This window comes from Nothobranchius furzeri, chromosome 1, assembly GCF_043380555.1.
Source record: "Nothobranchius furzeri strain GRZ-AD chromosome 1, NfurGRZ-RIMD1, whole genome shotgun sequence".
NCBI lineage: Eukaryota > Metazoa > Chordata > Actinopteri > Cyprinodontiformes > Nothobranchiidae > Nothobranchius > Nothobranchius furzeri.
The window spans coordinates 35,617,892-35,634,548 of NC_091741.1; the positions used below are offsets into that span (position 1 = coordinate 35,617,892).

A 16,657-nucleotide genomic window follows, 5' to 3' on the forward strand; every position below is an offset into this window, starting at 1 on the left:
ATATATTTATATTGAAACTAATACGTATAAAATATAACGTTATCTCCCGTGTCACGTGATGCAAGTCTGTTCCATTTAACCGTTTTCTTTAACCAAAGAAGGACCGTGTCCTCGTAAGGCCAGGCGCCTTGACATTGAGAGGGGTGGGGGTTAAATTATGACACGTCTCACCTTTATGTTAATATTGTTTTATTTGATGCACTCCACTTTGAACTGCATCAATCCAGCAACTTCTGCATTGTAATAACTAGTATTAAAGGTGAATACACCAATATTTGCACAAGAATAATTTCTGTTTTAAACTCTCAGTGACACACTTTGCAGGGGGGTGGGGGGGGGGGTGGGGGGGGTTGGCATTTAATTTTTCTTGGCATCTGGAAAAACATCTCCTTCTGCCCCCTTTATTTTGGTCCAACACCATTACTGGGCTGGCCCTGTTAAACACCTTCTACACCCCTGCTTAGTAGACTTAATGAAGTATTTTTAAGCCAGTATAAAAATGACTGAAACACAAATTTACATATTTGGCATTACTGACCAATATCTTTGATTTAATTTATTTAAGAACATCATGATGCATTACAGTGAACATTATAATAAAGTACATGTTTCTAGTGCAGAGAGGAGACGACCCATAGAAGCACTGATTTGATCTCATTTCAGGGAAAAATAGAACAGGTCAGATACACCTAATAAATAAAATTACTAACAAACTCAGGAATCTGTTTCTTTGCTTCATTGTTCTGGTGCTGAAAACATCATTAATGCGGATCAAAGGACATACACAGATGAGTTCAAATTATTTTAAAAAACCCGACTGGAGCGGAGGCAGTGACGGACGCAGCACGAGCCGTTTTCTGCTCTGTCTTGTCAAATGTACGTTACAAAAAAAGTAACTTTAAATATTCAACCAAAAAAGAGGCGAGCTGAAGAAAACCTAGGGAGTTCTGAAGAAACGTGAGCAACTGTGAAGCAAGCACAGAGATCCGTTACTGTCTATATGTGTGTGTGTGCATGGGGCGGATCAGAGTTTAGTGTGTAGAAAGGGGCGGGCGCTCTGTGTGACTGGCCAATCACAGAGCGTGAAGACAGTCAGTCTTTACTCATTTCATGCTCGTATGTGTCAAGAATGCTTTATCCGTACGCTCATCCCTAGCTGTAAGCACCCTGCCCTGCCTCCTCCTCCTTGCTGCCTGCCAGCTGTGATCACAAGCAACAACAGAGTAGTTCCAGTTGCTTCTTCGGGAAACGGCGCAAAAATAAAAAAATAAAATAAAGTAAAACATCTATATAACGGGATCTTGCAGGCGTGGCGCTGGGATTTCAGCCGTGGCGTGCCGCCGCGGCTACGCCTATGTAAGGGAAACACTGCCTCTGTACGTCTTCATCAGAGTTCTTCTTTAGTTATGTAGAATAAGTCGCTATAGGAAATGTATCTGAGTCTTTTCAAGACTGCACACATTGTTCTTGGCTGCTCAAACTAGACATCCCATGGATGGAAGAAAAAGCTATTTCTCTGAACAGAGGCTGTTCAGGAGGCGCCATACTACAGGTAAGATGTAGAATAATAATGTGCTCCATCAAACATCAAAGTACTTTTTATAAAAATGTAAGGTAAGGTTTTTACCACAGTTATTGGTAAAAACCAGCTTTTCCAATACCATTTTCTCTGTTTTTGAAAGCTTTGTGTATCCTAATGATCCTCCATTTTTAGTGCAACTGTCTCCCACTTTCCTCAGAGGAAGTAAACAACTTTTATCCAGACGATCATTTTAACATGAACTGATTCCGTTTTTCATTACACAACATGAGATTACCGGTGAGAAGGGAACAAAAATCCCTCCGTTTTCATTCCTCCTCTCCACCATTACCTCATCCTTCTCTCCGTCCTACCGCAGCCCTCCGTCCTCGCACCTCCTCTTGGTGACGACAAACCGGAGGAGGATGAGGAGGTGCAGCATCGGCAGCAGGATTACTTCCATCCTCCATCCATCGCATATTTTTCACCTTTTCTAATTTTATTATAAATAAGCTTTTGGGGAGAATCTGTCGGTGTGCTGTTAGAAGTCGGACCAGACCAGAAAACGTCGGTTTAATAATCATTTCTGAAGGCCTCCATCTTGGAGGAGGCTCTGCCTGCCTCCTTTCTAACAAAACCGCGAAGAAGAGCGATGAGTTGACTGTCCGGGGAGCGACCCCATACCGCCGGCATGAGGCAGGAGCGCCTGGCGGCCGCCGGCAGGAGGCCGAGGAGGAGCGACAAGCAGCGGCAGCAGGGCTCGGGAGGGGTCGGGAACATCATCAGTAACGTCCTGAAGAAACGGAACGGGATATCCAGGAGCGCACCGCGGCTGCTCTGCACCCTAGAGCCAGGTGACGCCGCTGGACCCGCAACCCCGAGCCTGCCCCGCAGCAGCATGGCTGTTTATTTATAGGAGCTTTCTTTTTCATAGCTAACGTCATTTTGTCAGAATTTGTTCCTTAAATAACATTTAACCAATAGGAAGTGCAACTTATTAATTGGTTAGCCTATTGTGACATTTTGCGTCAATAAATAAATCTGCGTGGATCCGAATTTCTGCGGTAAATGAAACGCTCCCTCAGCTTCATGAGTTTCGGTCATCACTTTTATTCACAAACATTTAGATTTCCCGAAAACAAGTTACTTGTGGAGTGTGCTTCTCCTCATAATAATAATAATAATAATAATAATAATAATAATAGTTGTTGTTCTTCTGGCCGCGTCTGTGACCGACTTTGTGACTCTAATCTAAAAGCGCGTTTTCCCGTGTCGGACTATAATCTGGAACAGGGAAGTAGGAGGGTTTTGCGCGTTAATCCTCTCCTGAATCCCTGAGCGGAAACCGCACAACGAGCAGAATGGCGCATGGGAAAAGCACCGACCCGGACCGAGCAGGTTAAACACGCTTCTCTCTGCTGTTGTCAGGAGAAACCTCGGTTCGGATTCAGAGCGGTGATGGGAACAGGCAGAGGAGATGAGCTCAGACGCGACATGTTCCGTCTTAACTCCAAATAAAATTCTCATTTCCGTTCGGTCTCTAAAGAGGGTTTAGTCTGCAGCAGCAAATGTTCTTGTTGAAGGATTTTAAAAACGATTGAACCGCGGATTCAGCACCACCAGGAGAAGGACAGCGATTCTTGGCACAAATCCATCAAAATGAGCTTAAGTCTCTGGTTGGTCGCATATAACCAAAGGGATCACGGGTGTAAGGCATGCACCTGTATCACCCATGCCTCTGCCTTAACCAGGTGTTCCTGTTTGCTTTCAGGAGTTGACACAAGGCTGAAGTTCACCATTGAACCGTCATTCGGGAAGAATGGCTTCCAGCAGGTGAGTGCACCTTCAAATAAATGGATGAGTGGATAAAAAAAGTCTTGAATTCAATTCAGTGGCAAAAAAATAAATAAATTTATTTAATTCTGAAGAAACTAACACTCTTCAACATTATAAACCAGTATAAGGAAAGCCATGAGCTAAAATAAAATCAACTCCATCAATTATCCTGAAAATGTTTCAGGATAATTGATGGAAAATTAGTTTAAAATCATCCAAAAAGCTCCTTAAAGCTTAAGTAAGTAAGACTTATTTTAAAATCTAACAAAGTCTGGCTGGCTGTTAACATTGTCTGAATGAGTCTAGGAATATTTAAAGGGACATTATGGAAGTCTGACAGCCAAAACATGTATAGAAATAATAAATGTCTTCTTCATACGTTCTCCTGCAATGCCCTGGTCCTGTAGAATGAGCCCTGGCATTTTTACTGGGATTGCCTGTTTTTCTGTAAAATCACAGAAAAAGAGAGCTGCTCGGGTCGAGCAGGCTGCTTCATGCGCGTTCACGCTCAGGCATCGCCCGTAGCATTTGCTATCCGTAGCTTTAGCAGCAGAGAGAGAGGCAGTGCCACTTTGTCGCTGTTCCTAACGCCTAGTGACAAAGCTAGCTACATTTCTGAGGACCCTTAGCTACTTTCTGTAGAACTTTCTTCTAGATATTTCCTGCTAATTAGCAACAAAATAGCCATTTTCACTCCCAACCGTTCTTTGTTTCAGCTGTCATCAAGGATATAAATGTTACAGATACTGTGGATGTTACTAGAGTGTAGCTCACCTTGTAAGACGTTGGACTCTCGTGCAGAAGACCTGGGTGTGGTCCTGGATGTGAACATAGTTTATTTAGAGTTTATTTTTTACATTAATGGTATATTTTTTACAGTAAGATGCCCAAATTTTGAGACTCGCCGAACGGCATTGAATTCACAGATAAAAAAGATGTGGGTTCAACTTTCATTTTGGAACAATTTTTCAAGCAAGGGAAGGGAATGATCTGAGCATGCAGGAGGACTGACCCATCATAAACCTTTGTCGGCTGTGCTGAAGAGAAAGCTACAGAACCACATTATTTAATTAATTAGCTGCACGTTCTCCTGTCCTCTGTCCTCCGGGCCACACACACACACACACACACACACACACACACACACACACGACTGTCTCGGCTGTTATTTTCGTTAAGGCGTGTGCACGTACAGCATGCGCGCCTCGTGCACGAGCCTACTATTGAAGCTGCTGTAACGCTTTTGGCCTGAGGGGGCGATCGCGAGCATAAAAATTCAAAACTCCGTGAAGTCCCTTTAATAATCCCGATTTTCTTTTTTAATAGTGGTATGATGCCCTCAAAGCTGTAGCCAGGCTTCCTACTGGGATCCCAAGGGAATGGAGAAAGAGGGTACGACCGACAGATCACCATCTTATTCATGTATCCTGTTTCAGTTTGCCTGGTGTTTTTCCTCGCCGTGTGGATGAGTGTAGACCTCATTTACGTCTGTACTATTCAGGTTTGGCTAACACTAGCAGACCAGTACCTCCACACCATCTCTATCGACTGGGAGAAAACGCTTCGCTTTGCCTTTAATGAGCGCAGCAACCCAGACGACGACTCCCTCGGCATTCAGATTGTCAAGGTAACCAGGTTTTACTTGCATGATGTGGGCTGGGGATGAAACAGATGTGTGTTTGGTAAACTAAACTGAGCATTTTTGAGTCAGTGGGACTAAAGTTTGGGCTTTGTTGAAGATTTCTTTTTACTTTCGACTGGTCTCAAGTCCAAATCATCAGCTCAAACCTTAAAATTTAAGACTTGGTCCATTTTCAGCAGCCCGTTAATCCCACAGATTACAGTGAAATCCTTCAATGTGCAGTAAAGTCAGTAAATCTGTACCAGTCATAATTTGTTTGAGTTTAGATTTGAGAATTCGAGGAAAAGAAATGTAAAAAATGTCTGAGCACATCCTCCTGCCAGAGGACATTCTGTCCCCTGTGAGCTGATCCACCTGTGAATAACAATGCTGAGTAGATGTTTGCTTTAGTGCATCAGAGAACAGGACGGATGCGTCATGGAAACCATGCAGTGACTCAGAGACCCAGCAAACACGGTTCCTACCAATAACAGGGCAAAGTCTGGTCACCATCCTCGTCTTCATTCGCTTGCCTAATGCCTTAGGTGTCTGTAATCCTCAGGACCTGCACCGGACAGGCTGCAGTTCCTACTGTGGCCAGGAGGGGGAGCAGGACAGGGTGGTGCTGAAGCGGGTGCTGCTGGCCTACGCCCGCTGGAATAAAAGCGTAGGTTACTGTCAAGGATTCAACGTACTGGCTGCTCTGATCCTAGAGGTCACGGAAGGCAGCGAGAGCGACGCTCTGAAGGTCTGAAGCTCCACGACAATCGGATCATTTCACTTAATCAGCGCCTGACCTCTGTTCTGTGTTCAGGTGATGATCTATCTGATCGACAAGGTGCTGCCCGACAGTTATTTTGCAAACAATCTGCGTGCTTTATCAGGTGAACACTGATCTACACACAAACACACAGTTTAGTGCATCTGTAAACAAGAACTCGGACCTTCTCTAGCAGCGTTTTGTAGCTGAAGGTGCTCAGATTTACATGTAACCCTGTCAAATGTTCAAATAGCTCCTTAGTTGCCTTCTTCAACGTCTAAGCTCTTGTGTCTCCAGTTATCATCAAAGATTGTTTTATATTTGCAGACAGGTGATATCCACACGCAATACTTATTAATGCGTTATCTAAGAAGCACGCCCATGCCCTAACTTGTGACGTTTGTCCTCAGTGGACATGGCCGTGTTCAGAGATCTGCTGCGTCTGAAGCTGCCCCGACTGTCTCATCACCTCCATCACCTTCAGAAAGCAGCCAACTGGGAAGCAGGAGGTACCTGTCTGTCTGTCTGTCTGTCTGTCTGTCTGTCTGAATCGCACTAACGTTGTGTCTTGTGCGTTCCAGGCAGCTACGAGCCGCCTCTGACCAACGTCTTCACTATGCAGTGGTTTCTGACCATGTTTGCCACCTGCCTGCCGGCACCCACCGTCCTGAAGATCTGGGACTCTGTTTTCTTCGAGGGTTCAGAGATTCTGTTTCGGGTCGCTCTCGCCATCTGGGAGAGGCTGGGAGAGTGAGTGAAACCTTGATTTACTTAATCCCTCAATGTCTACTGTGGCCATGGCCACCCCTAGAAGAGTGCTGGCCCCCCCAGCAAAAGCCAGTGTTAATAAAGTGTTGGGAGTAACGCGGTACAAAAGTAATTAATTACTGTAATGCATTGCTTTTTGCTGTAATGTGGTAATGTAAGGCATTACGGAGAAAGAAAATGGTAATATTTACTCTGTACAGTTGTCAGTAACGCGGTAATTACAATGCATTTTTAAACCCAGAATCAAGATGTGTTCCTTAAAAATTCAAATTGTGTGTAGCGCCAGTGCCCTGTACACTGGCACTACCTGGTAGCTGTTGCGGGTGGTCTTTACGTGTGCTTTAAGAAATGCAGCTTGAGTTTATTTCTGATGATGTTTATTACTTGTCTTGTTCCAGAATGTCCAGGATCCAGCAGTTAAATTGGTTTCAGTGAATGCGTTACTTGCCCCAATGACAGTCCGCAGAGTCCGTTACACACAGCCACAGTCCTCGCCACACAGTAAAAAACTGTTTGTCCCATCCAGCCACACCTGAGTCCAATCTGTGTTGGCTTAAGTAGGCTGGTGCTTCCACAAGCAATTAACCAATCACACGAGGCCAAGCCTCCTCTCAAGTGCACAAAAAGAAACGACACATATGGCTCCTACATTGTGGGAAACCCGAAAAAAGATCCAGTATCTGCATATATTACGTAATTTATGGACTCAGCTTTGCGGGCAGAGAGGACGCAGCGGTAACGGCTCAGCTGCACGCGGCCGCTGCAACATTCACAAAATCGCTCCACTAAAACAAAAATAATTCACTTGCGATCGTTCATATCAGCGCATATTCTCTGGTATTTTGTGCTTTTCTGACGTGCTTTGCCTCAGCTGAGTTCATAATCTGTGCCCCGGTGATTTCAACTCATTACTGCTGGAGCGCCGCGCACGTGAAGATCCCTTTGGCTGATCGTTAGAAAGCAGGAAGTCTAGGAAACAGTTTTTTCTGGAAGACAGAGAGAACATGCAGCATGCAAGAAGGTTAGAGAGAGAAAGGGCCGGAAATTATTCAAATAAAATCAAGAAAACAAAACAAAGTGCTTGAATAGAAAAAAAAGTAGGTAGATTTATCCCCAATACACATGTTTACCAGTGAAAAGCAATAATATATAAGCATTTAATATTTATACGTGTGATAGAATCAGATCTCCCCAGAAGTCAGTCCCACATCCAGGGCCGTATCAAGGCATTTGGGGTCCAAGGCAAATATAGGCTTGGAGCCCCCACCACCTCACTCCCTGCTCAGTTAATCCAAGATGGCAGCGTGCTGAGAGTACAGAGTACAGTTTTTATTTAATAAACAATCATTTTAAAGCACTGTTATTATATCTGACTGTTTTTAACAGCAATCCTAGCTCAGACACCACATCACCTTCCACCGGATGTGTCATGAGCTCACCAGGCATCAGATTACCCAACTCATACTGAAGTTGTTTTGTTGAAAGTAACTTAGAGTAATGCAAAAGTAGTGTAATGCCTTACATTTTAAAATCAGTAATATTGTAATGTAATGAATTACTTTAAAATGAGGGTAACAAGTAATAAATAATGCATTACAGTTTTGAAGTAACTTGCCCAACACTGTTAAATGATATTATTGTTCGCTCAAACTATAAACTGATCTTATTTATTCAAGACATAGTTGTAAAACAAAATAAAAATAGTGCAATTAATGAGTAAAGAAATAATTAGAATAAAAAAAGTACACATGTTTCTGCTGCTTACCATTAAAAAAGTGTTTTATCTCCATAGTTTTTGTGAACTAATGGTGGATTAATGTAAAAAAAAATGCATTTTAAAATAAAATAAAAAATAACTTTAAATAACTGAAATGTTTGTGTTTGTAAAATTTAAGTAAATGTTTTGGAGTATTACTGTTTTTTTTTTAAATAAAAACGAATAAAGGAGCAATGCAACACATCTTCACAGGCTAAACGCTCCCAGAGTTACCACAAGGACTAATCAGGTGTGCCACCCCAAAAATTTCTTTGGCCCCGTCTGGCCCCCCTTATCAAAATTTCCTGGAGGCACCCCTGGCTGGAGATTCTAGCGTTTGATCAAATATTTTTCAGAAAAAAATCAGGCATTAATGTTGATCTGAGCCCTAACTGGTAATGCTGGTGAAAGGTGAACCGAGCATCAGTTTCACCACCAACGTACACAACTTAGATTTTTCTTCTACCTTTATTTAGGAGGATTGAATACTGCCAGACAGCAGACGAGTTCTACAGCACCATGGGCTGTCTCACCCAGGAGATGCTGGAGCACAACCTCATCGACCCAACAGAACTCATGCAGGTACGGAGTTGAAGTCCCCTGCAGCAGTAATGCACCTGTGGATGAGGATGTTGTCCCACCTCCCTCCTTTGCTTCCAGGAGGTCTACTCCATGGCTGTGTTTCCTTTCCCCCAGCTGGCTGAGCTGAGAGAGAAGTACACCTACAACATCACGCCGTTTCCCACCTCAGTCAAGTCCAATGGAAGGTTTGTCCCAAACACAGACATTTAACACTCTTCTGTTAAAAGCTAGTGATGGTAAAGACGAGTTTCCTTCTTCCAGCGGGGGTCAGGGCAGCTGGGAGAGTGATGATGACGTCAACATGGATGATGAAGACGCTGTAGCGACGGCGTTTGGCTGCCTGGGGCCTTTAGGGGGCCTGTTGGCTCCTGAGCTGCAGAGATACCACAAACATCTAAAAGGTTGGCACGCCTACAAGAAATACTCCAACAGATTCAAGTGGACCCTTAGGGAGGGGGACCGGCAGCCTAAATCCTTGTGTTCTGGCCTTGATTTTAGTCCAGATCCCACTCCCTCCTTTAATGACTCGTAGAAACACATCACACTTTAGAGATTTGATTTGGTTCAAGGACAATGTAAGTTTTGTAGTTTACAGTCAAACAACGCTGCTGGGGTCAAATTCATCTTAAAACTTTATTCTGTGCCTTTTTCTGGTGTCAAACGTTCACGTGACCCAGTTCTGTTCAGTCAGTTAAAGACTGCTGTTTAGATTGGTGATCAGCTGATCTGGATTAAAGCGGATCTTGGAGGAAGAGAATCAGCAAAGAGGCTCTACAAATCCTTAAAAAGGCACATGGGAGCAGTCTGATGTGGAGCGTTAAGCGTGTCTCCAAACATTTCCACCCATCTTTGTTTTTTAATAGAGTATTATTAAAAAATCCAAGATTGTAGAAATTAAAGAATTAGATGTTATCTTGTCTGAAACATAACCAGTCTTCTTCTTCTTTCTTCTTCTTCTTCTTTCTCCTTCTTCTTCTTTATTCTTTTTTCTTTTTCTTTTTTCTTTCTTTGTTCTTTTTTCTGTTATTTTTTCTTTGTTTATTCTTTTTCTTTCTTTGTTTTTTCTTTTCTTTTTTCTTTTTCTTTCTTTGTTCTTGTTTTTATTCTTCTTTCTTCTTTTTTCTTTTTCTTTCTTTGTTCTTGTTTTTATTCTTTTTTCTTTTTCTTTCTTTGTTCTTTGTTCTGTTTTCTTTTTCTTTCTTTGTTCTTCTTTTTATTCATCTTCTTTTTTCTTTTTCTGTGTTCTTTTTTCTGTTTTCTTTTTCTTTCTTTGTTCTTTTCATTCTTCTTCATTTTCTTCATTCTTTCTTCTTCTTTTTCTTCTATTTTATTTTTCATTTTCTGTTCTTATTTTTCTTTTTCCTTCGTTTTTTCTTTTTCTTTCTTTGTTCTTTTTCTTCTTTTTTCTCCTTCTTTTTTCTTTTTCTTTCTTTGTTCTTTTTATTCTTCATTTTCTTCATTCTTCTTCTTTCTCCTTCTTTCTTCTTCTTCTTTTTCTTCTTTCTGCTTTTTTCTTTTTTCTTTCTTCTCTGTTCTTCTTTGTTAATTCTTTTTTCTTTTTCTTTCTTTCTTCTTTTTTCTGTTCTTTTCTCTTTTTCTTTCTTTGTTCTTTTTATTCTTCATTTTCTTCATTGTTTTTTTATTTTTCTTTCTTTGTTCTTTTTTCTGTTCTTTTTTCTTTTTCTTTCTTTGTTCTTTTCATTCTTCTTCATTTTCTTCATTCTTTTTTCTTTTTCTTTCTTTGTTCTTTTTCTGTTCTTTTTTCTTTTTCTTTCTTGTTCTTTTCATTCTTCTTCATTTTCTTCATTCTTCTTTTTCTTCTATTTTATTCTTCATTCTTCTCTGTTCTTCTTATTTTTCTTTTTCTTCTTTTTTCTGTTCTTCTTTTTCTTCTTCTTCTTTGTTCTTCTTTTTTCTTTTTCTTTCTTTGTTCTTTTTTCTGTTCTTTTTTCTTTTTCTTTCTTTGTTCTTTTTATTCTTCATTTTCTTCATTCTTTCATCTTGTTTTTCTTCTGTTTTATTCTTCATTCTTCTCTGTTCTTCTTTCATCTTTTTTCTGTTTTCTTCTTCTTCTTTCTTTTCTTTATTCTTCTTTTTCTTTCTTCTTATTCTTTATTCTTATTCCAGACCAGCGAGCAGAGCAAGGAAGCATAGCTGAGCTGAGTCCAGGAGCAGTAGGAGCTGGAATGGGAGGAGGAGGTGGTGCTAAATCAGAGCACCAGGCTGCCATCAACAGCATGATGATGGAGAGGATGAGCACTGACATCACTGCACTGACAAAGCAATATGCACGAATCAAGAGGCGGCAGCAGCAGCAGGCTATGCAGCTCTACATCCGCACAGGTAAAAGCTGATCAGGGTCAAATTATTAATACTTTTGAAACAGGAAATGGGTTCAGCTCTAGGGGTGCACCCAAAGTTCGGCCACTAAAAGGTTTCGGCCGAAAATGACGAGTGGGGTCAAGTGAAACATAAATGTGTTCATGGTTTGTAGTTGGTTCATTGCAATGCCTTGATGTTAGTGAGGTTTTACACATCGTAGCCACCGTGGTTCTGATTACTGACATGATTGTTTCTTTCTGTGTTCCACGTTTTTGGCCTCGGTTTCGCCATTTTTGGTTTCAGCCATAATGTGCTGGAGAAGCTGAGAGACTTTTAAATCCAGATGTGTGATGATGATGCTGTATGACTCGTAGGACCTGGACCTGAAGCGTTCACAAGTTTCACTCAGTTTTTGTTTTATGAAGGAAAGTGCTCTGCGGTGTCGGGTGTTTCTAGTCATAATTAGCTTTTGCTGATGATCTCCGCTGTCCTGCTTAAACAGAGTCTGAATCTTCCAGCAGCTCCTCCCGTCTTCCTCTAATCTGAGATCACAGCGACCGTTTCCTACATCTGTTTACACATCAAACATTCTCTCCAATAACTAATCGGTTATATATTGTGTTTACGTTGTTTACTTACTGGTGAATCTCAATCTCCTCTATCGACGCTCTTCTTTGTCTGGATTCGGGTTTCCATTTTAAACCAGCATCTCACTATTCTAGTGAACTAGACCAAATTCTTGCTTTGCAAACTTTGGTCTAGGAGCGCTCCATCTGCAGCCCCTAGCTGGCCAATCACAGCTCTCCAGAGGGGTTTCAAACGCATAGAGAGCAGTGATTGGTCCACAATGGTGGGCCAATCTCTGTGCTTTATCTGTTTTGTGGACTAATCACAGTGCTTTATCTACCTTGTGGGCCAATCGGGGCCCTCTATCCGTCTGGTGGGTGGGCTGAGTGGCGACAGATCGTTTCAAATGGCTTTTACATCAATTTTGGACTCTTTGGACTTGAGCTTTAATAGAATCAGGAGCAGATAGATGCGTTTGAGTTATTTTTAGAAAAAAAGAATGCATTTTTGCCTCCTTCAACAGCGGACTGCCTCGTTTACGATATCCGTTGTGGTGAGTACGCCTCATTGTTTGTTGTCCAGTAGCGTGCGGAGATCGATTGAAAGACAACGGTAGAACCCGCCCCACGACAGAGAGCCGTCAGTGGAGCGTTGCCAGGCCAGGCTAGCATCTCACGGCATTCCTAAGGACGTTTCAAAAACATCTCAAAATGCTTGCGAGAGTTTCAGATGTCCTCGTGAGTTGCAGGATTGTACCTGCCCCCCCCCTCCCCCAGAATAACCACAGAAACTAAACGGAGAGTTGTTCCAGGCGCCTGCAGCAACTTTGGGAAAACTAATATTCTTTTAAACGTGTGAGAAGTGCAGCCACTCCAGAGGCAGGCCTTTTGGGGAAATGAGACCGTTTCCAGACATTTTAGAAACTCCTTTGGGATTAACGTTCCTACTTTATCACCATGTAGTGAAGATAATCTGCATACTAGAATTAACGCTGTTTGCCGTCAGCTTTAGTAGATCCTGAGAAAAGACCAGGGACATTAGCATATGAAGCTTGTATCATGTATAAATATCCAGGATATTTATACAGTCGATAGAAGTTCATACACCAACCTGCTTGGTCTATGTTTAATCCAAAGATTAATTTTTAATTTAAGATAATTAAATTAATAGCAAAAGTTATTTATTGAATCAGAAGCTTAAAGGAATCTTTGCTTATTCAATAACCAAATATACAATTCAATTCAAGATTATTTATAAAGCGCCAAATCACGACAAGAGTCGTCTCAAGGCACTTCACATAATAAACATTCACAGTTCATTAAGTTAATCAGAAATGATGTTTCCTATATAAGGAACCCAGCAAATTGCATCCAGTCACTGACTAGTGTCAGAGTCTTTACAGCAATCCTCATACTAAGCAAGCATGCAGCGACAGTGGAGAGGAAAACTCCCTTTTAACAGGAAGAAACCTCCAGAGAATCCTGGCTCAGTATAAGCAGCCATCCTCCACGACTCACTGGGGATCGAGAAGACAACACACACACACACGCACACACGCACGCACGCACACACACACGCACGCACGCACGCACGCACGCACGCACGCACGCACGCACGCACGCACACCAAGATTTGCATCCATGTCGCTACAACCATCATGAGTTAGTGGTTTAAAACCCCTTAGGCGCTTAATAAATTTCTCTCTTCCATCTTCTTTTATTTCTACAGACAAATGTCCCGCCACGCGTATCCTGGCCTCCCAGCTCAACCCTTCCAGCTCCGTCATCAACCACCTCCTCCTGGGCCAGAAACCGCGCAGTGGCTCCCGAAGCTGCAGGTCCATGTCAGCCAGCACCTCCTCACTCCCAGGATCCAGATCTGTCCCTCTGTCCAACGCGGCGTTGTCTCCGTCCAGGCAGCGCTGCGGCTCGCCGCTCTTCAACAGCACCGGGTCTCCTGGGAGTTCCAGAGGAGGAGCAGGGTCTCCGTGGAGGGCTCGCGTCCGACAGCATCGGAGAAACGTAGCGAGGGCCAGAGCGCAGCTGGGGTTCGGAGACTCTGAAGAAAGGGAAGATGATGAGGAGAAGGAAGAGGAAGGAGAATCGTTAAGGTTGGAGGAGGAGGAGGACAGAAGGAAACAGGATGAAGAAGGGAGTAACTCCTCGGTAGCTCCAGATGCTTGTGATGGAAGTTCTGTCTGTGAGGAGGCTCCTCAGCGTTCAGGCGGAGCTGAGGTGGACGTTGAGGAGGTGGTGGTACAGCTGGACTCCTTGGATCTGGAAGCAGAGCAGACTTCTACCAACAAGGCGGATTCAGAGCAGGAGCTAACGGAGAGTACATCTGCTGTTCCGATTCCTCTCCTCCTCCCTCCTCCTCTACCCTCCTGCTCCTCCTCCTCACACGAGTCTGAATCTTTAGCTCAGACCCACTCTGAGTCTGACATAAGCTCTCCTCCTGTTTCTCCACCTCCTCCAAACAGTTCATCCTCACCAAGTCAATCCCCCTCTCCTGCTCCTCCTTCCTCACCGACCTCCACCCTTTCACCAAGCTGCACCTCCCCTCTCCCATCTTCTTCATCAGCCAGTGCTTTATCAGCTCTCCCTCCTCCTTCCTCCTCTGCCCTAAACAAAACCCCCTCCACCCCCTCCCTCTGCTCCGTCTCTTCCTCTAGATCTAATCTCTCCTCCCCATCGACGCCGGCGGTCTCGTCCTCCACCCCGAAGAGTCACATCTTCTCCCCGTTCCCTTTAGTAAAGCCGCCCAGGAAGTCTCTGGCAGCCAGAAACCTCGGCCTTTACGGGCCCACGTCCAGGATGCCCACCATCCACTTCCCTCAGCTCAGCCGCAACCTCAACCGCAGCAGCGCTGTCGCCGAGGTGACGGGGAGGCGGTGAGAACCGGAACAGACCCAGAGACTTTAGCGCCACACCATATTGCCTGCTGCCTTTTGAGCAAACATCCCGTAAGTTATCTGACGGAGGGAGAAACTCGATCTCAGATAAAGAGCTCGTTAATCCTTCGACTTACAAGCCATCACAGACGACCTTTAAAGATGGTCGCTTTAAAATGTGAAGGAGTTTTTGTGTTCTGGGTTTGGACCACGCATCGGAGCCAGTAGGGGCAGTAACGAGCCCGTTGCCATAAAGGTCTCACTGAGACGTCGGTGTTTTCCTGCTGCTTGTGTGGTGCTTCGCAGGACGCCGTAAAACACGCAGATCTGGCTCTAAAACACTCGAGTCTGAAAGTTTCTGAAGTACGTTGTTGGTCTGCTCGCTCTAAAGCCATACAGCTGTTCCTATGCCAAGAACTCACACATAATGGATGCCTGAGAGGCTCTTCTAGCAAACAAGACTGTTCACAAACCCGCCAACTGCAATGATGTCCTGAAGCGCTTCGCTTCTTTTTTCCTTTAATAAAACCATTCTGACAAACTGGAAACGAAGAACGTAACGACTCCGTAACGAGGAATGTGTGATTGGGAATGGGATGAGCAGGAATGGTTTTGTCTCTGTGTGTCCTCATGATGGAAGTGAAACAGAAAAATATCACATTAAAATATTATTTCATTCTGAAACTGGTCCGTTGACTTCATGGGTTAAAAATCTGAAGTATTGTCAACAGCAAAATGTAAAAATGGATCAAAATGGTCTCAAACCACCAAATGGTTCCCGAGCGCAGCCACTGCTGCAGCTCACCGCTCCCCACAGGGATGGGTCAGAGGCGGAGATGTCATTTCACAAGTGTGACGATGAGCAACGACACTAGGATTAAAAAAACACCAAACTCTTAATCTTAACATTTCATAAAATAGATAATTTATCCTAAAGCATAACCAGTTTTATTTAGTTTTTTTTTCGATTGCTAAAACTCAAAAAGCAAAAATGAAGCACAATTTTTACAACCTCTACTTCTGTTCCCAATCGCTTGACTCACTTTATCACTACTTAAGATTTCCTTCTCATATTAGAACTCTGATTTCCCTCCTTTACACTCTGATCAAATCAAATCTAATCAAAAATACTTTATTAATCCCAGAGGGAGATTAGAGTTTCAGTACACACAATTCAGAGATCAGACATACATGGGCAAGACACATGACAAGAATTGGTGACTGTGGTCATTCGCAACCCGAGTCGCGCTACCTTAATAGAGATAAGAGGGTTGCATGAGGATTGGTTCAGGTGGAGGGAAAAAAAGGCACTTCAGAGTTACTCTCCACCAGGAGGGCAGCTTTGCTCTGCAAAAAAACATCTCACAGATATGCAACAGACTTCAGACAACACAACATAAGTGTCCACTAGGTGGGGTGGTGGGTTGGGACTATCCCCACTTCAGTTCCTGCAGCCACGATAAGCAGCGCATGTCACCTCAGTGTGGATGGGGGGAGGAGCATTGAGGGTTGGAGGGTTGCAGTGACCCTGGAACGTTTCAGCGGCCTTCCAGCTGTCTTGCCCAGGCTGGGTTAGGAGACAGAGTTGAGTTGCCATAGTGACGGCACATTCCTCCTATCTTCTGAGGGGGAAGTTTTGACCTGCCTGGAACATCAGCATCTATTCTCTGGGAGGCAGGAAAGGCAGTGATGAGAGGTAAAATAATCTCTTTCTCATCACATAAGAAAAAAACAGAAAACAAACGTATTCAGGAGTTAGGGGAAATCAAGTCTTTAGAGGCATCCAGAGAAGAAGAGTTAATGAGCAAATTAGGTAAAGTTAAATTAGAACTTCATGGAATTATTGACAAAAAGACACAATTTTTAGCACAAAGACTACGAATAGAAAACTTTGAACATAGTAATAAATCAGGTAAATTTTTGGCTAGCCAATTAAAAATAAATAAAGAGAAAACTACCATATCTGCTGTTAAAGACTCAACCGGGAATATAGTTTATGATCCTGAAAGAATAAACAACACCTTCAGAGACTTTGA

General features: G+C 43.2%; 1 protein-coding gene across 2 annotated transcripts in view; it reads left to right on the forward strand.

Annotated features, from left to right (window-relative positions):
* Nucleotides 1-14,846, forward strand: part of tbc1d30 (TBC1 domain family, member 30) — a 29,263-nt gene extending 14,417 nt beyond the window's left edge. Inside the window, exons 1-13 of one of the 2 annotated variants that reach the window (XM_015962234.3) lie at nt 2,079-2,373; nt 3,291-3,352; nt 4,682-4,747; nt 4,857-4,982; nt 5,539-5,724; nt 5,791-5,860; nt 6,147-6,245; nt 6,318-6,486; nt 8,737-8,842; nt 8,921-9,027; nt 9,104-9,243; nt 10,970-11,185; nt 13,460-14,846. In XM_015962234.3, coding sequence (XP_015817720.3) covers nt 2,211-2,373; nt 3,291-3,352; nt 4,682-4,747; nt 4,857-4,982; nt 5,539-5,724; nt 5,791-5,860; nt 6,147-6,245; nt 6,318-6,486; nt 8,737-8,842; nt 8,921-9,027; nt 9,104-9,243; nt 10,970-11,185; nt 13,460-14,625 — 2,676 coding nt within the window. In that variant the 5' untranslated portion in view covers nt 2,079-2,210 and the 3' untranslated portion in view covers nt 14,626-14,846. Of the gene's footprint in view, nt 1-2,078; nt 2,374-3,290; nt 3,353-4,681; nt 4,748-4,856; nt 4,983-5,538; nt 5,725-5,790; nt 5,861-6,146; nt 6,246-6,317; nt 6,487-8,736; nt 8,843-8,920; nt 9,028-9,103; nt 9,244-10,969; nt 11,186-13,459 lie in introns of those variants that run through there. The other variant, XM_015962227.3, reaches the window with a different exon arrangement.
* Nucleotides 14,847-16,657: the final 1,811 nt, after the last annotated feature.